The sequence below is a fragment of the Rhinolophus ferrumequinum genome, chromosome 6 (genome assembly GCF_004115265.2).
Source record: "Rhinolophus ferrumequinum isolate MPI-CBG mRhiFer1 chromosome 6, mRhiFer1_v1.p, whole genome shotgun sequence".
NCBI lineage: Eukaryota > Metazoa > Chordata > Mammalia > Chiroptera > Rhinolophidae > Rhinolophus > Rhinolophus ferrumequinum.
Window position 1 is genome coordinate 31,040,953 of NC_046289.1, and position 20,977 is coordinate 31,061,929.

General features: G+C 37.5%; 1 protein-coding gene across 2 annotated transcripts; it reads right to left on the reverse strand.

Annotated features, from left to right (window-relative positions):
- Positions 1 to 1,222: 1,222 nt before the first annotated feature.
- Positions 1,223 to 16,031, reverse strand: CHURC1 (churchill domain containing 1). Of its 2 annotated transcripts, XM_033107324.1 has the most exons (4): positions 15,880 to 16,031; positions 8,889 to 9,024; positions 7,417 to 7,487; positions 1,223 to 3,641 (listed from the first exon to the last, which is right to left on the reverse strand). In XM_033107324.1, exons 1-4 carry the CDS (start codon positions 15,997 to 15,999, stop codon positions 3,549 to 3,551), a joined length of 420 nt encoding a protein of 139 aa, XP_032963215.1. In that variant the 5' UTR covers positions 16,000 to 16,031; the 3' UTR covers positions 1,223 to 3,548. The 2 variants fall into 2 exon arrangements, with proteins under 2 accessions (XP_032963215.1, XP_032963216.1); XM_033107325.1 differs by lacking the exon at positions 7,417 to 7,487.
- Positions 16,032 to 20,977: the final 4,946 nt, after the last annotated feature.

Below are 20,977 nucleotides of genomic sequence, written 5' to 3' on the forward strand. Positions count from 1 at the left end.
TAGACTACAACTGATGATTATTTCCATGACTGTTTCCACAGCTATTTGTCTTTAGTTTAAGAAACAGCCAAACTCTAATTGGTGATTTCACATCTGGTGATTTCTTATAATTACCATCAGAACCATCCTCCAAACTACCATTTACTATACTCGTAGTCATACACTGCACTAAGTATATACCAGGGGCGCTAAAAAAATGTATTGTATACACATGACTTGTATTCATCTTTTGTTACCTGTATCTATTGAGTATTACAATTTTAATAATTTTTCTTTCTTAAAAGGTGTATATAATTTTTTTGGCGCCCTCTGTAAATTAGGTTAGTTAATCCTCATCTTGACCCTGTGAGGAATTCTGATCTCTATGTAAAGAGAAGGTAATTGAGCAAGATACCTACAAAGGACAATGGGCTATAGAATAGCAGAGTTGAAAGTTAAACCCAGTCAGCCTGACTCCAAAGTCCCTCTTTTTAACCGTGACTCAACAGTGCTTCCTTTTGTCTCAGAGTTCCTTCATAAAGACCACTCACAGCTGCCTGTACACAGCAGGCAGGATGTAGAAACCTTTCACTTACATTATATCATTTGATTTAAAAACTGTGAAGGAGGCATAATTATTTCTATTTTTCCACAGAAGAAACCAAAGAACAGATAGAATAAGTGACTTGCCTAATATCCCATCTTGAGCAGGTGACAAAGCTAATTTTAGACCCAGGTTTTGTTGATTTCCTAGTCTATCTCACAATAGACTCGTACAGTGAAGAAGCATCCATTTTAAAACTGACAGCCTCAAATTCAGGCAAATAACTTAGCCTTGCTCATGAAAGACTGAAACTGAAAAGATTCTTGATACACTGAAATAAAGAACAGTGAACATATACTTCTCAGTGATAGCTTATAAGTGACAAACTATGTATCTGGTTGTGCCCAGACTATATCATATGTCAATTAATTAGTACTGGACCCAGGACCATTTGAGAAACAGAGCTAACTAAACAACACAACAGCAAGCATTCTGAGCTTGGAACTCCAAAAGCTTAACTAGGCAGACCCCAGATCAAGTAGAGACAGAATGAGGTGCCAGGGCAAGCCCACGTTCCCAATTACACCTACAGATGAAGTCTTTTCCTTCTTGTATCTTAGCGTGGAAAGGTTAAAAAAAGACTGATGCTTTTGCCTCGTTCCTGTTTATTTGAACAGAAAAACACAGACTCAGTAGAAATGGGTTCAAAGGTCTTTATTCTATTAGATCCGGAGAAGAATTCTAGAAGATGGAAAAGAATCACAAAGCATAGCACAATGTTGGTTAAATAATGAAATATATGGATAGGATCTTGTTTTAAAGTTTTGTAGTATATAGTCCAAAATAGAAAATTATACATTTTGCAAGAGATGAGGATATCAGTAGGAACATACAAAATTGTACTCTTGAGCTCCAAATGACTAAGTTGGAAGCATTCAAATTCCAAGAAGGGACAATTCAGAGGCTGTAACGGGCTTAGTGCTGCTATTTAAAGTAATGAAGCATTTTCTCTCCGCTTTCTGGATTCATTTCACCAAACGGTTTCCTCAGCAGGTCAGATATAGATTTGCAGAAAGTGGAAAACATTTTCCAGGAATAAAACAACTGATTTCTAAGGAACAGCTGATTTAACTTTTCCAAATAATAAATCTTGGTCTGACATGCCTATATTCCTCAGAGTGCAGTCATCTATATTCTCAACCTCTCCCTATCCTTGCCAGAACTCTTATACCTCACTGCACTGAACAATATTGTTGAGAGGGAGTTGCTGTACTAGCTGTGTGACCTTGAGTAAGCCACTTAATTTCTTTGTGCTTTAGGTTTTATGGCTCTAAAATTGGGACAACAATAACATCTACCTTATGAAGTAGTTAATGAGGATTAAATAAGTGCTTAAAAAGGCCTTGGCATGTAGTAAGTACTCAACAAACCTCAGCTATTATTATTGCTGTTATACAAAAACGCTTTCCCTGGTATCAACAATGACCATTTTGCTCACTTTTTTCCTTATAAGCAAAGCCTTAGTTCAGAATGCCCAAGTCTTTTAGATCTGAAGACAAAACAATTTTGTCTCTATTGCCTGACCCTTTAAAATTTCGTCTCAGAATGAGAAGAGCTAACTAAAACCATCCCATTGCATCTAGTACTTTATATGCCTTCCAAAGCATTTTACATTCATTATGCTTTTGGATCTTCGGACAATATTTTAAAGGAAATATAATATCAATTCTTATTAGCCCAATTTTATAAAAAGGGGACAATAAAGTGCAGAGTCATGCTTTGCTTAATGGTTATATGGCTACCAAATGGCAGAGAGGCCTGAATACTAGGGTTTACGACACCCAAACTAGTGTTCTCTCAATTATGCAAGATGAGATATTTTAAGACCCCTTTGGGGCAATTCAAAACATTCTATTTATTTGTACTAACAGAAGTCCCACTTTCTTCAGATTCTCCTAATTTTCGCCACATGCCCGTTTTCTGGTGCGAAGTCCCATTCACTTTACCACATTACATTTAGCAGCCATGTCTCCTTGGGCTCTTTTTGGCTGCGCTGTGAGAGTTCATCAGATTTCCTCGTCTTTGATGACTGCACAGTTGTGAGGAACACTGGTCAGGTCTTCTGCTAAGTGTCCCTCAATTGGAATTTGTCTGATGTTTTTCTGATGATGAGACTGGGGTTATGGGTTTTGGGGAGGAAGACTGCACAGGTATAGTGCACTTCTCACCACCTCACAGCAAGGGCACAGGCCATCAACAGGGCTTATCACTGATCACCTGGCTAGTGTCTGTCAGGTTTTTCCACGGTTAAGTTACTTTTCTTCCCTTTTCATACTATACTCTGGAAGAAAGTCGCCATGCACAACCCACACTTGTGCTACATACGTTATTTGAGCACAGAATGTAGCTACATACTTTAGCTCCATACGTTATTTGAAATTCTTTTGTACGGGAGATTTGTCTATCTTCTCCAATTTATGTATTTATTTATTCAATCATTTATTTCTATCAGTATGGGCTCATATTTATTTTCAAGTTTGGGTTATAATCCAATGCTACTTAATTTTTTGTTCAAATTATTCCAGGTTTGGTCACTGGGAATTCCTTCAGTGGGCTCTTCTGTCCCTTTCACATACCCAACCATTGTGTTTCATTTTTGTTTTTTTGAGCACTTTCTTTTTGTGTGTGGCACAAGATGCTCCAAGCTCATCTTGTATATTTACTGCCCCATTTTTATTGGAACCAAGATCTGGGCACTAAGTGTGCTCTCATGCTCATTATTTTTTAGCCCCATAACTGCTAACAAAGATGTTTCACTCTGATGTGAACTGGGAACTTGAGCAGAAGAGCTCAGCTCTAGAGAATAGTAACCCCCTAAATTACTATTTTTTTCCCCAAAGAATAGGTAAGTTTAAGCAGAGAAAAATGCAAATAATTTCCATCATAAACTAAGTAGGACACACCATCAGTCTTGCTGTATTATAAACCAACACAACATAGTGACAACAGAACTGCAGAAGAATCCTTAGAACAACAGAGCCATTTGCCGGGGGTCATCAGGGAGAACACTGATAGTATCTTCAGCTTTGCCACATAACAGACACAGCATGGTATACTCCTAGAACGAGACAAAGCACATAATTACTTTGAGGAATAGGAAGAAAGATGTCTCCTAACTTACTCAGGTAAAGTTCTCTATATTGTCATGGATATTCTTTCTGTACGTTAGATCAATTTCTTCAACACCTACAAGCAATGTCTTAGGTTTATTATATCTATCCCAGAGCCTTTTGTTTATATAAATTGAATACATGCTGATGCTCTATTTACTATGTATAGAGAATATCATCTTGGAAATGCATGGCCATTTCTTGGACTTAAAAAACGCACATATTGGGCTTAGTTAGTGCTGCTGTTTCAAGTAATGGAGCAATTTCAGTGTGGGCCCCTAAGAACAAATTCCTGTTCTTTGAGCTGTTCCTTTCTAGGGTATTTAGCAATAACATGCAACAGGAATGATTTTTAAAACAACAAAAAAGGGAGACAATTCCTAAACCAGAAAAGCTACTTTTATCTACCCCAGGAAAATAAACAATTATGTTAAATCCATTAGTATGTTATGTATGCCTCATATTTAGATTAATGGTTGTCTGGAATTTGATCTATTTAAGGAGTTTTATGTTTCTTGGGCTTAACAAATGTCCAGACTGGTGACAGAAGGGATTTTGTTTTAAGTAAAAATCCTTAGGGCAAAATCCTTATAGCTGTCCCTTTCCAGAATATTTAATATGGTCCTAAACTACAGAAACATTTCTTCTAAACCTTTTGCTTAAAAACCTGTTATTTTCTTTAGGAAAATAAACATCTGTGTTAAATCTATTAGTATTTCCACACCTAACAGATGGCTAGCCACCTCGAAAATGATCAGTCAAGCAGTTTGTGTTTCGTAGGTCTGGACAATCACTAGGGAGAGGGTCACAGAGATAAAACAATGACTACAGTACAAAGACTCAGAACCAGACAACTGTCCTTCCAGTTTCTTCTAGTGAGTTCAGCAGGGGACCTTAGCTGTGGCAGTGGAAAGATTGTTTCTTGAAGACAACACTTAATTTTAAAGTCTACTCTCCACACAGTAGAAACAAATAGAACCTAGCTAGACCTCAGCGAACAAATACGTCTCATGAATTAAAAATAAAATAGAAATCTACTCTCTCCAAGGTCTTTTACTGCTCTCAAATACTTCTGCTTTCACCCACCAAACATTGCTAGTAGGATGTCAACCTCTCACTGGAAATGAAGAAGAAAAAAGTAATAAACTCAAAATGGGAAAATGTGTGAAGCTAGACAAATATCCGAGTTTTCCACCAATCTATCGACAAACTTTTACAATGCCTAAATGCTCTGCAATGTGCTAGGTGCACTGGTAAACATGGAAGAAGGCAAGGACAAGGTCTGACCTTGAAAAATTTACAATCTAACTTGGGATAAAGAAAAAATCTAACATGTGGTATAATCTGGAAAGATTATTAAATCAGTAAGATTGATTACACTTGTAATCTTTAATTTATAGGCAGCCTGGAATCCAAATTTCGTTGTAGGTCAACTGTTCGGAATTCAAAAACAGTTTCCCACATTAGTAATCTTATACCCAACAGTTAGGTTCCCAAGGAAATCCAGGGAGTCTTTTAAACTTATACAAGTACTATAGAATCTAACCATATATAGCAGTGCTTCTGTGGGAAAATATGTCTAGAATTCTACCTTAGGATGCCAGGAACATATCTCCCTGTGCTGCCAGGAATGTGGTAGGATTAGGACATCGTTTACCAAAACCAGCCAATTTGGGAGTCAAAGGGTTTGGCTACATTATAGGAAACCTATGAGAGAATAGTTTTAGTCAAGTGAAAATGAAAATCAGTTTGTAGATGGTTAAGAGGAGCATAGGGAAATAAGGGAGATAGGGTAAAAACCTATTGAAATAAAGAAGCAAAAGGAAGGAAAGAGAAGATTAGAGGATGAATCAAAGAGGTAGCTGAGTGAAATGAAAAGATTTTAATTTATTTTTAACAAATAAAGAACTAAGTATATTTCATGTAAAATTTTTAAAATCCCATGCAGTAACAGAGGATGCTAGAAAGAGAATATGAGGTTCCTGAGGAAATGCAGTAGGGGTAAGCATTAGAGAGGAGGAAATAAAACTCTCCCTCTGTAACAGGAGAAAGTCTCAAGTCACTGCTATGTGTGGTGTAGATAAGGAGCGATGGGAAGTAAGAGAAAGGGAAGCAGGGCCAGCCCAGCGAGAACCTTAGAATGAGACGCTTGGATATTACACTGTAGCTAAAGGTGAGCTGTTGTAAGGCCAATGAGGAAGTCTGAAAGCACCATTTTAAGAAAAATAATCTGATGGCAGAATGTAGAATATAGGTGGGGGGAAGTGAATGCTGGGAGAGAGAAGAGGTAGAGAATCAAGTCTGCGAGTTTTTTGCAAGAGAATTTCACACTCCCTAGGCCTTGTGAAGACAAGCCATCTTCCTTTACCTTCGTCTTCCTATCCCAGAGGGCAGCTTTGAAAAATGGCTGTGTTCAGTCATAAAGGAAAATCAGCTAGAATTTGGGTCTCATGGCAGTAATATACAAGCGCTCAATTAGGGCATACACAGGCAATCTCAATTTAAGCACTCTATAAGTAGCTCTCAGGAGCTTTAGGAGCTTCTGGAAAATAGCTGTAAGCACTCCTTTCCTCCCATGAAAGGAGAGCGCTGCTCCTTTACACCCATGACAGCTCACCCCCTATTTGGCCACTACTCTTTCGCTGAGATCTCGATTTTGCCCCAAGTTACATAGATATATACATATTTTTTGAGGAATAATTTGTGGATGCTGAGGAGATGTGGTCAAGATGATGTTTAGATTAACCACATATTAGACTAGATTCTGACAGGTGACTAATTGCTTTTTTCTACATTAAAATAAGAATGTGCGAGAGTGGTTATACTATTTTATAAGATTCTGTTGTGGAAGATTTTATTTTTCCTAATTATAGTACTATTCAAATTGGAAGGATTTTAAAAACTCCCTTTGCCTATTAAAAGCTCTAACCTAATATTTATATCCTATGGATGAACACGTAGTTCACACTAAGTATTATAACTCAATCTGAAGGCTTGAAAATGGAGGCAGTGAGGGGCAAATGCAGGTTAAAGTGTGTCCTCGGGGTTTCCAGTTTGTCCCTGGTTCTCCCACATTGTCCAGCTTGCCTTCCTGGCCATTAGACCTGTCACTCTTCAGCCACCTCCGGCCTACACCAGCCTGTAGATTCTTCACGGGCTCTCACAGTTGTGTAAGGACTAGTCCTCATAATAAATCCCTGTTCTCCATCATTATAGTGGTTCATCTTCTCTCCTTCAAACTTGATACATCCATTTTGTCATTTTACTTAACAAACAGCATTAAAAGGTCTTACCGCCACTGAGACTACAGAGTTGTTGAACTCTGCCTGCCTACCAGGGAAAACAAACATAACCCCTCATCACAATTTCCATGCCCAGCAAGTATGGTCGCCGTGGGCAGAACAACGCTTAAAGCCAACAACTGGACAATCACATAAATGGTAGAGGAAAAAAAGGCACAGTAGTAACCTTATAAGCTATAATGTGCTGTTCTTTATAAACAAAAATGACAGGACTGAGCTATCACTTGTAAGGCAGATAGTCTGATGTCTGATTCTTATAAAGTCAGGTTTGAACAGATCCACCAACATCTAAAATGTCTCTCAGCTTACACAGGTAGAAGAGAGGCTGGTCTCCTTTAATATTACGAAAACTGTATCTAGATTTTCAAGGTTACTTTTATTATCTCCACCCACACACACAGTAACATATTTATACATTTACCTGAAATTCATCCATGATACTGAATGTATACTCATGCCTGGCTACTACATGATGACAATTCTTACACAGATCTGCTGAAACAGAGAGAGACTTAAATAATTAAATCTTGGAAGGTGTCTTAAGAACAGTAAAATTTCTATTCTCAGCATGGTATTGCTTTAAAAGAATCATTAGCTGTCATATTCAACACAGCAGGAATCCCATTATAATATCTACCTTGATAAGAAATCCAGAATTTGTCACATAGCAATGCTACATAATTAAGGGCCTGAACTCAGAGATTTAATGTGCATGTATTAATTCCCTCTGAAAGCTCTCTGAGGTAACCAATTAATAGATATGTAAGTGTGTTTTTTAATCTAGCTGGACCCACCTAACTATGTAAAAGCCTGTATTCTCAGGAATGATAGAAACTGTGCTAGTACAACCAATCATAAATAAACAGCCAATGCTAAGACATTAAAGTGAATTTAATGGTAACAAAAGCCTCCAGTAAAAACAATATGATAATAATTATGATTTGTTGAGTGTTTACAATGTGCCAGATACTGTTTTAAATACTTTTTATCTGTTTACTCAATCTTCTCAAAAACTCAAAGAGGTAGATACAATTGTTACCACGTTTTTAGGGATAAGGAAACACACACACACACACACACTGTGATTAAGTAACTAGGAAGAATACCCAGTTAGGACGTGTTGGAATTAGAATTCAAAACTAAGCATTCTGGCTCCAGAGCCCTTGCTATTAACTACTATGACCTACTACCTGGAATGAAACAGAGTTTAAAGGGTTATATCTAAAAGAAAGAAAAAGATTCTTCAAATTTAGAACATTTTTTTGATAGCCCGACTATTCTAAAGGCTTAGTGTCTTTCAGACCCCTCTTGCAAAATATCATTATTTGCATATTCAGTCCTCATATATTCAGGATGTGCCAAAGAACCCGGAGACAAGCCAAAAGAGGATGTGGACAGTTTAAATACTTGTCACAATATCTGGGCACTGAAGTGTACATACACTTAATCTACTCGTAGAAATTCTTAGTGCCAACCTCAGAACTAATTTTTATTATACATTTGTTTGGTTTTCCAGTATTGAGGATGAGGAGCCACATACGAAGGTAGCATATTTACAGCAGCAAAATAAACAACAGACTAACAGTGAGACAGAAGACCAAAAAAAAGCTATGAAAGCAGAAACAAGACGAAAAAAATTATAGCCTGAAAAAAATCATAGCATCCAGGACAATTTAGTATAGAGGCACACAGCCCTAAACACTTTAATAGCTGTTGGACATCCAACAAGTGCTAGATAAATGAGGTGTTGTAATTCCCTCTTACAAACCTAACTAGCAACTCTGTGTTGCAATACAATATTGAAATAGGCCTCATAATACTTTGCACAACTTATCGACTACCAAAAGCCAATAGCTGCTCACAGACTTGCAAGAAAAGAAAAGGTCTACTCACGATCATAAGTAACTATTTCTTCTCCATCTTCCTCTTTCAGAGATTTGTTTGTGATCAGCATAAAATCCCGCTTACTGCACACTGCACATCCTGTAAAATTCAGCAGGAAAGAGCCATTCTCCAGGCAGGTGTTACCCTAAAATATTAAAATATGAATTTAATTTTCTTGTATTTCAAAATCCTTGGTGAAAATGATTAGACTTAAAATCTCTAAAGGCAAAACGGCTGGAATTTACTTGCTTGAAGTAAATTTTTAAATTATAAGCTTTTCTCTAGAAGTGTTACTTGTAGTAAATAAAACTGAATCAGTGTTAGAGCTATAGGTCTCTGAGGCCTGCAACTATGTTTAAAAGAGAGGACTAAACACATATGGATATTTAGAAATAACTTAATGAAGCTTTAATCATCTAAAATATGAAAAGGAAAAATTAGAAAAACCTAATAGCCAACCATATTTAATAAGGTATCGTTATCATAAAATTAGAATTGAAACTCAATCAAAGTGGAAAGATTAAGCCATTGATAAAAATGATCTTATACACTGAGATGCTCAGTTGATGGCTGAAATAGCATTTTTCTGAAGCCTTAAAAATACCACAAAATAAACAAACAAAAAAAAGCCCTCAGCTCTACAGATGTCAGTCCTTAAGGATATGTGTGATTCAGGCAGGGAAGGTAAGCTCTGCAATTCATCAGACGGACACTATGGCATTCAGAAGAGAAAGGGTTTTGCTTCATTACTAAGAAATTGTCCACAACTTATGCTCCTGGCTCTAGGGAGGTGTTTGCTATAGGCTTACTAATAATTCTTCAGAACTTAGATTATTTATGAAATGACTTTAAGTTCAATCTCACTTCTGAACAACAAACAGAGTGTTTTCATAGTTAGTGTGCCTAAAAGCCATTCAAACCAACATTTCTCCAATGCTGCTATGTGCCTGATCTGTGCAAAGCGCAGTGGAAAATCTGAGGATGCGTCACATATTCCTGCCTTCAAGGAGCTTATGAATCATCAGGGGAATTAAGACCCATCTGAAGTGATGTCACAGTGAAACTTTCCTGGATTCTCAGCACAATTAACCTCTCCCCTCTGAGTGGCTATATAGTGGCTATGTATTAAGGAAGAGATTAACTCTGGTGGAGGAAATGAAGCTAACTATATAGTTTGAAGATACTAAAACATAGGCACATCGACTTAACCATTAAAGCGGGGAAAAAGCCTTGAAATTAAAGTATAAATTTCTGCTATTAAAAACAGTGCGTTACTTTGATTAAAAAAAACATAAACAAGCTCTAGTGAGGTATAATTTACATACAACAGAATCCACACATTGTAAGGGTATAGGTAAATGACTTTTAATCAACATTTATGCCAACGTAAACATACCCCAATCAAAATATAAAAACTTCTGTCTTCCCAGGAAGTTCCTTCATGCTTTGCAGTCTATCTCTAACCCCTCTCACCTGAGCCACCCACCCACTGATCTGATTTTTATCCCTACGTAGAGACTAATTTTGCATATTCTAGAATGTTATATAAACAGAATCATACAGTATACTCTTGCATCCAGCTTCTTTTGCTCAACATAATGTCCATATTAGTCATCTGTGTTGTATTGGTGATTTGTTGTTTTTTATTGCCAAGTATTATTCCATTACATGAATTTATCTGTTGACTGACACTTGGGTTCTCAGTTTTTAGGTATTATGAATACAGCAGTGATGAATGTCCATGTATGTCTTGTGTGGACATATGTCTTTCTTTGGGTAAATTACTAGACGTGGAATTACTGAGTCATACGGTAAAAATATAGTATATATAAACTTTTTAAGAAACTGACGTATGGTTTTCCATTTTCTATTCCCACCAGCATTGTGTGAGTTGCAGTTGTTCCACATCCTCACCAACACTAGGTATTATGTCTTTTTTTTATTTTAGCCATTCTAATGATGTAAAGTGGTATCTCATAATAGTTTTAATTTGCATTTCTCTGATGACTACTGAAGAGGAGCCTTTTCATGGTGTCTATTCATATCTCTTCTTTTGTGAAGTGTCTATTCAAGTCTTCTGCCCATTTTTAAAGTTAGGTTGTTTATCTTCTTCTTGAGCTGTGGGTTATTTTTATATCTTACATACAAATCTTTTGTTGGATATATGCATTTTCTCCCTGTCATTGGTTTGCCACTTTTATGCAGTGTCTTTTGAAGAGCAGTTTTGACTTTTATGAAGTCCAATTTATCAAATTTTTTTCTTTCATTATTTGTGCTTGTCTTCTAAGATATCTTTGCCTATCCCAAGGTTGCAAAGGTTTGCTGCTAGAAATTTTATAGTTGTAGCTTGTTGGTTTAGGTTTGTGATCCATTTTGAAATAATTTTTATGTCATATGAAGGATCAAGTTTCATTTACTTCCAGCTGAGTATTCAGTTGTTCCAGACTACCCTTTCCTCACTGAATCACATTGGCACCTTTGTGGAAAACACAAATGACCATCTATATGTAGGTCTACGTTCTTACTCCCTTGATTTATACACCTACTTTTGCACTCTCTTATTACTGTAGCTTTACGGTAAGTCTTTAAATCAGGTAGTCCTATCACTTGGCTAGTTTAGCTTCTTTTTATTTCCATATAAATTTTAGAATCAGCTTAGAAACATTTACAGAAAAGCCTGCTGGGGTTTGAATCGAGACTTCTGTGAATCTATAAAAGCTGAGTGCTAAGGACTCCAAGAAATTAAGGAATGAGAAAGAGTCTTAAGAGAATAAAGCTCTAAATACCAACTTCAAGTAAACAGAACTCTGAACAGGACTGTATCCATAAACACAGGCATCTTATATAATGTGGCCTAACCTCTGTAACCTTACCTTGTAAGCAGACAGAATGTAAACTCTAAAGAAACACTGAGCGAAGAGAAAAGAGATCTATGTTATCTGTTGTGAGGGAAGGAAATAAATACTTGCAATGGTAAAACGCAAGTACACTGTATAAGAAATGGATCGGGCTTTCCGTGAGGGCCCTGGTCATTGGAAAGCTGTGGGGATAACCTTTCGTCAATGAGGTATGGCTCTTTTATTAGATGAGGTAAGTTTATTAACATCCAAATTTGAGAAAGTAAATTAAAGCACACAACATTCAGGGACTCTTTAGAGGCTCCCATAGTGGGAGGGAAAACAAAGAATGCAATCTAAATAAATTCCACAGTAGTAACAGAAGCTGTAACAGTTTCAAGAAGACAGGGAAAAAACTCAAACATTAAATACTCTTAGAAAATGTGAGTCAGATAAAACCTGGTTGAGGATTTGCAAAGGTATGCAAGTGTGCAAAAAGAAATGGTTGAACACTATGATGATAATTAGTATGAGAGTATATTATGATAAAATCTTATAAATTTGAGAAAGCTGCAGTTATTTTGACAAGAATTGAACAAATTTAATTTGCTTTTCCCAGAAAACAAGTCTTTCAGATGGTCCAACTTATAGTGTATATGTTTTGTCAGGGGATATTTAAAATTAAAAACGGAGAATATAGTTTCTAAAGAATGAAATTTTAAGAGTCTCTCGCTCTACCGACTGAGCTAGCTGGGCGCCGCTAAAGAATGAAATTTTAGTTTTGCTGACTTTCTCTATTGTTTTTCTACTTTCTATTTCATTAATTTATAATCTTTATTATTTCCTTTCTTCTGCTTGCTTTGGGTTTAGTTTGCTCTTGTTTTTCCAGTCTTTAGTGGAAGTTAAGTTATTGATTTGAGGCTGTTCTTTTTTTTAATAAAGGCATTTAAAAATGCAGAATATCATTTTTAAAGCACTCATTTTATAATTGTTTTACTAATTCTGTAGCACTCAGCATTTAATTATGATTTAATGCTAAGTAACCATGTGAGTACATGAACTTTGGTAGCTTAGTTTTAACTGATGTATACAAAACATGTAATTTCTAATTTAAACATATTACTAATTCACACTGATAATTTCTCTCTGATTAATCTAAATTAATGATGCATTTCTGTATTGCTGCTATATTACTAAGAAGTTTAAAGCTGAGATTTGAACTATATGAAATATAGGTTTGATTTCCAATTTGATGTGGAAATGTCTGATTGCAAATTTGTGCCTAATAAGGAATTTTAGAAAATGCAGTAGAGTTCTAGTTCCAATTGGTTTGCTAAACGTTTTCCTGAAAGAAAAAAAATAATTTGGTTCACAACTGAGTACAAAAATTTGGGTTCAGAAAATTAATGGGGTTCATTTCCAATTTGATTCATGCTTGAGTTCAAGTTCTCAGTATAACATTATAACCAAGTAGGCTAGAGCTCTGTTAGGAATTCATTACTATGTGTTTCTAGACTATGAAAAACATCTACCACAAAACTCCAGAAAATTTTATGAAACCAAAGATAAATAAATGTTATCTACTCATTCTGCACTTAGAGCTTCCCAACATGCAAATCCATTATTTTTCTCTGCCACATTTTTTGAATGAGTGAACTACACTTGCTACCACCATCTTATTACTCTTTCCTTTGCTAAGCTAAAGCTTCTGCTCTTACTGCCCTTAAAAATACCTCATGACTTCAGAAAATCCAAGAGTTGGAAGGATCCTTGAGATTTCAAGTGGTCAGTTAGCCTCTACTGAACAATAGGAAGAGTTCAATTCCCCTAAGGATTACCTATTCCATTTTTGAAAATCTGTTAGAAAGTTCTTTATTCTGATTCAAAGCCCATTAACATCCACCCACTAATTATTTCTAAATCTGCCTTCTGAAATTCCACAGAAAAGTTCAATTCTTCCTCATGACAGCCCTTTAATTATTTCAGAACATAATAAAATCGGAGAAAAGGCACTTTCCTGGTTTTCCAATTACCTCAATCCTTTACTCTTCTACCTATACTTTATTTTCACTTCTTAAGTTAATTTATTCCTTAAAGATCAGTCCTTGATTCTGCTTGATTTTCTACATTCTTTTCCTAAGAGAATAAATCTTTTCTATTTCGAAACCTTTATTTGGCTGACTCATCTGTTTGAATCTTGCAAACTGCAGTCTTGTATTTTCACTTGATTCCTTGGATGCCATACTCTCAACCTCAAATGAAACGTGATAAAAAAAAAAAAAATTGACCTCCAATTTTAGAAATAATACTTCCAATTTCTTCCAGTTGCCTACACTGAAAACCCTGAGATCATCTATAGCTCTTTCCTTCTCCCCTCCTACGTTAAACTGGGTGAGACTTGTTAGTCCTTTTTTTGAAATGAGGTCTTCATTATCTCATGTCCACACACTGATGCCATGGCTCCCCAAATGTTCTGGGGGGCTCTCCTTTTACATTTCCCCCATCGCATCATTTCAACATACAGCCATAAGATTCATTTTCCTAAATAACAGATTTCAGAATAATTTCCCAATTCAGTTTTGCTTGATGGTTGTCCAATGCCTAAAGTGTAAAATCTAAACTTCTCAATATACTTAATTTTTAAGTCTTTTGATTAGCTCAACTCTTAAGAATCCAACCTAATCTCTTTCATTATCTGCACTGCAAAGATCTCCCTCACCGTCTCTGTAATGTACAGTGTACATTATGGGATTCATAAAACTCTTTCTAAACTTTAAAAAATGTATGAAATAGTACACAATACAGAAGAGTATGTGAAACATAAATATACCGCATAATGCGTCTACCTATTAGGTGTCAGTAGAATCCCCGGATGTGACAACCCAAAATTTTCTCCGCATAAAGCAAATATCCCTTGGGAGGCAAAATTTCTCCTCCTTCAGAACCACTGCTCCACTTTCTTTACTCATTCACTCATAGTGTTCTATTCTATGACTACATCACACTTTTCCAATCTACTAGTACAAATAATGCTATTATGAACACTCTTGTAAAAATCTCCAGGGACATATGCACATGGCTTTATTTCTCTAGAATGGGAATTGCTGGGTCATTCATTATGCACATCTTTATTTGACAATGCTCAACTTCTTCTCAAAGGGGTTGTGCCATATGAGTTTTCATGTTGCAATACACCCTCCCTCCAAAATTATGTGTTACTCAAAATATCAAGAGACAGAGGCAACTATAGAGATTTTCTACCTCCCAACCATGACAAGAATCCTTGTACTTGTTATTTTTCCCCCAGCCTTCAGCTCCTCCTTTCCTTCTTTTCTACCCTTGTCAGAACTTTCAAGTCCCAACTGAAGGAAGTCCTTCTTTCTTTTGGGAAAACAACGCTATCTCCTATTGTTCTCCCCCTTTCTCTAAACTTGAATAGCATTTATGGAACGTACTTCTCATTTCTTGTCAATCACATACTCCCCTAAAATGTAAGTTTTCAGGCAGTAAGTTTTCAGAAGCTGCCTTTTATTTCTTCTTTGGTATGCCTTCCTGGCCTAGCAAAGTAATCTAGCTACACCCCTATAAATGTTCAACAAGCTTCGGCAATCTCCTGAGCTTGAGAGGTAGAGATTTAAAAGAAAGTAATTCAGCCAGAAAACCTCACCTCCAGTCTTGGCTCTCAATACTAACTACAATGTGAACTTGGACAAGTGATTTCCCCTCTCTGGGCATTAGTTTCTTCATCTGCAAAATTCATCTGCAAAAATGACCTCAGAGGTCCCCTTCCTGCGCTAGAATTCGGTAAGAAAACTGAACTTCATCAAATCAAACTTAAGGATGAGACCAGGGGTTGGGGTGGCGGTGTCTGTCGTCGACTGGGTTGATGGTAGGGGGGTTTCTTTTGTTGCCCCCTGGAGCTAAAGAGAAGTGGGGTGACGGCTGATGTCAGCCACAAGGGCGGGGACGAGAGGGAATGGACCGCCACAGGCCGTCTCCCGCGGTCAAGTGCCTAAATACAGCTACCGGGTCATTGGGATAGGCAGAGCCGCCGATTCCGCCCCGCGCCCGGCCTCCCAGGGAAGGCCGGCCCGGGTATGAGAAGCCTCAGGGGCCGGCCATGGGCCAAGGGAGCGGAAAGTTCTCGGCGATCACTCGCTCACCCGGTTGGGATATTCCTTCTCCACACAGTCCCCACACATTGCGACGCCGTTAACAGGGAAGGTCCTCCAGGGCTTCCGGGAAGACGGTACCTCGCGAGAGCTGAGAGAAGCCTGCCGCATGCGCCCTAAGTACTCAACCTGGAGTATTTAGTCTCGGAACCAGTCTAAGTCTCCGCCCCCTAGCAACTGTTGTCAGGGAAGGGCCTCGTCTCTTAGGCAACAACGGTGGGCAACCGGTAGCACTTCTGAAACCTTTCGAGAAAGAGGAAGAGACGGGGACCACGTGGCGGGAAAGGGGAAAGGGATCTTGGACTGAGCAAAGTTCTAACAGGCGTCTATCTAAGTCTAGGCTGACAGAAAGGCAAGTCACAATACACAACACAGGTAACTGTGCCTCAGGTTCAGCTGTGTTTCAGCCAATCAGCTGTCTAGCCTTATTTCACATTAAAGCTGAAATTGTAATTTAAATATATTTTTCCTTAACCATTTCTTAGGGCACTGAGAATGATAGATCAGATCTCAGTAGGTGAATAAGGAATACCTCAAGTGTTTGGGAAGAGGCACTTAGAGCTTTGCAGAGAAATCTAAAATAACGCTTAAAATGTTAATAATAAATGACCATCCCAGAGTCCTCTGGAGAACATAGCCATGGGAAACGCATTTCATGACACACCACGGAAGCACCTCAGTGTCAGGCATAAAGTATGTAAACAGAAAATGGTCAGGTCAGTTATCCCTGCATCATTTCTTAATCCTGTGGAGCTCAAAATGTTTGTGATTGGTGCCTTGATACTTCCTTAGTAACCATTTCAACGCAAGCCAGTTTAAATGGGTAAATATGGGAATTCTATCTCCACTGGAGTCCTGAAATTGTAACCTGTAGTATTTCAACCTTTGGTAAGGTTCTGCAAGCTACTAAAAGTGACAGGTGTGCTAAGAAGCACTGCAGGAATCAGTGCCATCAGAGTTTATTCTTGGAATAACTATAATGCCTTCCGCTAGTACGAGGTTTTCAGCCTTTCAGTGTCCTCATTTCAGTTTCTAATTTTATGCTTATACAACCCTATAATATTAGTAATGTGAACCCCCAGAAGAAATATATTTGCTAAGAAGGACTTCTTGTGGTTAACCGAGCCCAAATTCATAAGCAGAGTCTAGCATCCATTGCGCACAGAGTCCTCTTACACACCCAGCATCTCAGGGAAAACCCACAGACTGAGCTCCCAGCCTCTTGCACTGTGCTCCTGCCACCCGAGTCAATCCTTACAATAGAGTTTTTGATACCCTACTCCATCAGTGGACTGAAACCTGCTCCGTCTGGAACTGTGCAGCTATTTTCTCATTTGCCACTATACTGAGCAATCAGAGCTGCTCCATGACAACCAATCAAAATGTATGATTCCAACCAATCAGGACAGTGCCATTTGGATTCCTCATTTGCATAAAAATGGACCAATTGGAATCCTGGGTGGGAGCTTTCTCTATAAAAGGTGGACTCCCGTTATTCTCTGTGAAGCACACTTTTCGGTTTCCACCCATGGCTGTGTTTCTCTGGTTTGCAAACTGTTCACCTCAATAAAGCCTGTTCTTTTCCGTACCTCAGGCTGGGAATTTTTGTTAACAGTAAGAAAAGTATGTCTCCCCTTTTCAGGAAAATAAGTTGTTAAAGGTCTTGTTTATGGTAATAAAACTACTTAGTAGTCAGTCAGGACTAGGACTTATCTGTGCCTACCCTGGGCTCAACTTCTTTTTAACGGTAGCTAGTAGACACATAAGGCTATAAAGCACTTTTAATGTGGCAAATTTGAACTGAGATGTCTTGTAAGTACATCCTGGACAGTAGATTTAGAATACTTAGAAAAAAAGTAAAATATTTCATTAGTAATTTTTATATTGATAACATGCTGAAATAATTGGGCTAAATAAAAATGTCACTAAAATTAATTTTACCTGTTTCTTATTTTTAATCTGGCTATTAGAAATTTTTAAATTACCAATGTAACTTGCATTATATTTCTATTGGACAGGGCTGGTCTATATAATTCTTTTCTTTGTTCATTTTTAAATGCATCCTGTTTTTAAAGCCTGATGCTAACTTTTCATGTTACTAAGCACTGTATTTATTTTACTCAATTCTGTAGACATTTGTTGAGTGACTTTGTTGTGCAAGGAACTGTGTGGACAACAGGAAGATGAAAAAGACATTGTCCTTTCCTACTCTCCAGATATTCACAATAGAGTCTGAGAGATAAAGTGAGCACGATACCTATAATTACTGGAAGCTTATGGTTTTAGAGCACTACTGCCGGATGGGGGACTGAGAAAGAGGAATTTGGGCCTTAAAGAATGTATAAGATTTCAAAATGCAGAAATTTAGTATAGGAATTTTAGGTGGACCATACCAAAGTGTTTGAATTTTATCCTGAAGGTGATAGGGAGCCACTGAAAGTTTGAGTAGGAGAGTGATATCAGAGTTGGGGTTTAGGAAGATTATTTTAACAGCATTTTATTGGGACTGATTGAAACTGGAGGTAATTGGACATGCAAAAGGCAGACACTAACATGAACCACAAGGGGGAGATGTATAGCTTTCTGCTTCATCACTAGAGAACATGCATGATTTAAAAAAAAATTAAATAAATAAATTACATTGCAGTCAAAGATCTCAATGGCTAGGTTCTTTGGTATGAACTGATTTTATGTTCTGAGGTATGAAAGACAATCTACGTATTTACCAGCATATTTCTACCTTCCCAGAGTGATAGGATACCTTGTTATTAAAACGAGCAAGTGAATAAATAGATCATCTTATTCATAGGCACAAAATTTCAAGAGCTAATGCTATCCACCCAATGCAGTTCCCCATTCAAATCTAACAAAGTTCAAGGAAGAGAGTCAGCAAATGAGACGATCAGGAGGAAGTGGATAGCACCAGAAATTGAAGTGTAATTATGTCAATAAGAATATGAAAGTCTCTGAGGTTGACAGGTGGAAGAAAGGAAAATAGAGGTTACAAAGCAGGAGATTAGCACCTAAAAGGAATGACTAAGTAATGGTGTAAAATAAGCAAGACAAAAAGTTACAAAATATCTATTTTTCTCTTGTAGGTAATTATGTAAAATAAAGTTCATAGGAACCATTTAAAGATTACCTTCTAATAGAATGTCCTCTTAATAAACATGTGATGTCAATAATCTATATCAAATATACCTACATGTTGCAGGATATGCATGAAACTATCTCTTGGTAAAAGAAATCCATTTAGATAGCTCTAAATGTTAAAGTGGTTCAATTACATATGCTAAACTACATCCCTGGGACAAGATAGTTTTCCCCTAAGAAGAATGCAGTCTGAATCTCTTTCTAACACCCTCTTTCTAGTACCTTTTTTCTTTTGCCTTTTGTGATGCCTGAAGCAAAGAGGCTGAAAGGATGCAGTGCTGAGCACACCTGTCCTCTTCACCCTTCATTTAAAGGGGTGAGGAAACACCCCAGAGCCTTTATGGTACTACTGTCACACCACTTTCACAGATGGAGGGAAACTCATCTCCAAGCAAGAGCTCACCTGCTTGGTGAAGGTATGTGTCATTCTTTCTACTGTCTTAGGGGAAATGTGAAGTAAGAGCGCTGTCTTTACCTCATACCACCGGCCTGGGATGAATGAATGAGCAGCAATTCTGTGTTAACACTGTGAACACAGGTGAGCCTCACTGAGGAGGTCAGGACCACCTTTCTTTTTTTTAGTTCAGTGGTCAAGTTGGACTTTCTCCCCTTTGCAGTTCTCATGGCTATTCAGATTATAAACTCCAGCTTTCAAACACTTAGCATTTAAAAGCAAGGGAATAGCTACTGTTTCTCTTTGATTCGTTTTCTTCAGCTCTCCTCACTTTTCACATACAGATGATCGTTTTCGTATACAATTTTCATGATAAGTGTCAAAATCTCGGATGCAGTGGCCTTGGGGAAAATATTATCTCTCAAATGTTACATAGATTGGGATGAATTTAATAATCAAAATGTAACTGGGTTTTAAATATACTTTTATTTTATTTTATTTCTAATGTGTGCCAAAAGAATATAGTAAGACTCAGAACACACTTTTCTCTGCCACCTATATCAACTCTGAGAGGTGAAGAAGTATGGAATTTTCGGAGAAGCTAAGGGAGTGAGGAAAAGGAAGTCAAGAGACTCCTATTTTGTCCTGGAGAGGGGCTAGCAGAGGCAAGGTTTACATCAAGGTAATTCAGGCACACAATCCATAGGAATCGAGAAGCTTGGATAGTTCTGAAAAGAGTGGTTTTAACTTGGAATGGAGAAGGGGTACATAGAGGCTGCAAGGAATATTTGAAAAATAACGTGGTGATTTAAAGTTAAGATTTTAGATTCTGGTCCTCATTGTATTTTAATAACAGTAGGACCATAAGCAAGTTGCTTATTGGCTGGACTTCACTTGTCTTATCTGTAAAATAATGACAATAATAAATATACTTGCCTGACACGGTTGTTTCATAAAATGATACACAAATGTTTTAGATATATGAGTACATACCTATGCCTGAAAGGTGCTAAGAAAAATAACTCTGGCCATAAGCATGAGGTCTAAGGTAAAGGGAGAATAATAAATTTAAGAAAAGGGATTGGTAACGACCAACAGCCTACCCAATGTGTGAATATGTGTCTCGCTGAATTGGGTAATATGAGAATGTGTACTTTAATTTGTACAAGGTGGTTTGTGTCCACTTAAAAAGACTGAGTGAGCATGTGTTGGAGACGACACTGTGGGGGAAGCGCTGTGTTAGGGAGGGAAACCACAGAGGTGGAGAGAGAGCAATAAGCCAGGCTCCCCCAGGAAGCAGACTTGGAAAGTTACCCAAAGATACAAAGAGGCAGGGAGCCCTAGTCACAGATTCCCAACTCTTCTTCTGGTTCCTTGTACTTCTTTCTCTTGACAAAAATCTTCTTTGAGAGCTAATGAGAAAGTACATACCAATGTTTGAGAGAACAGAGGCATATAATTAAGCAACGACAGAGGACAGTGCCAAGAATGTAACAGTTATAATAAATCTTATTATGTCACTGCGTTAAAAACTCCATGATT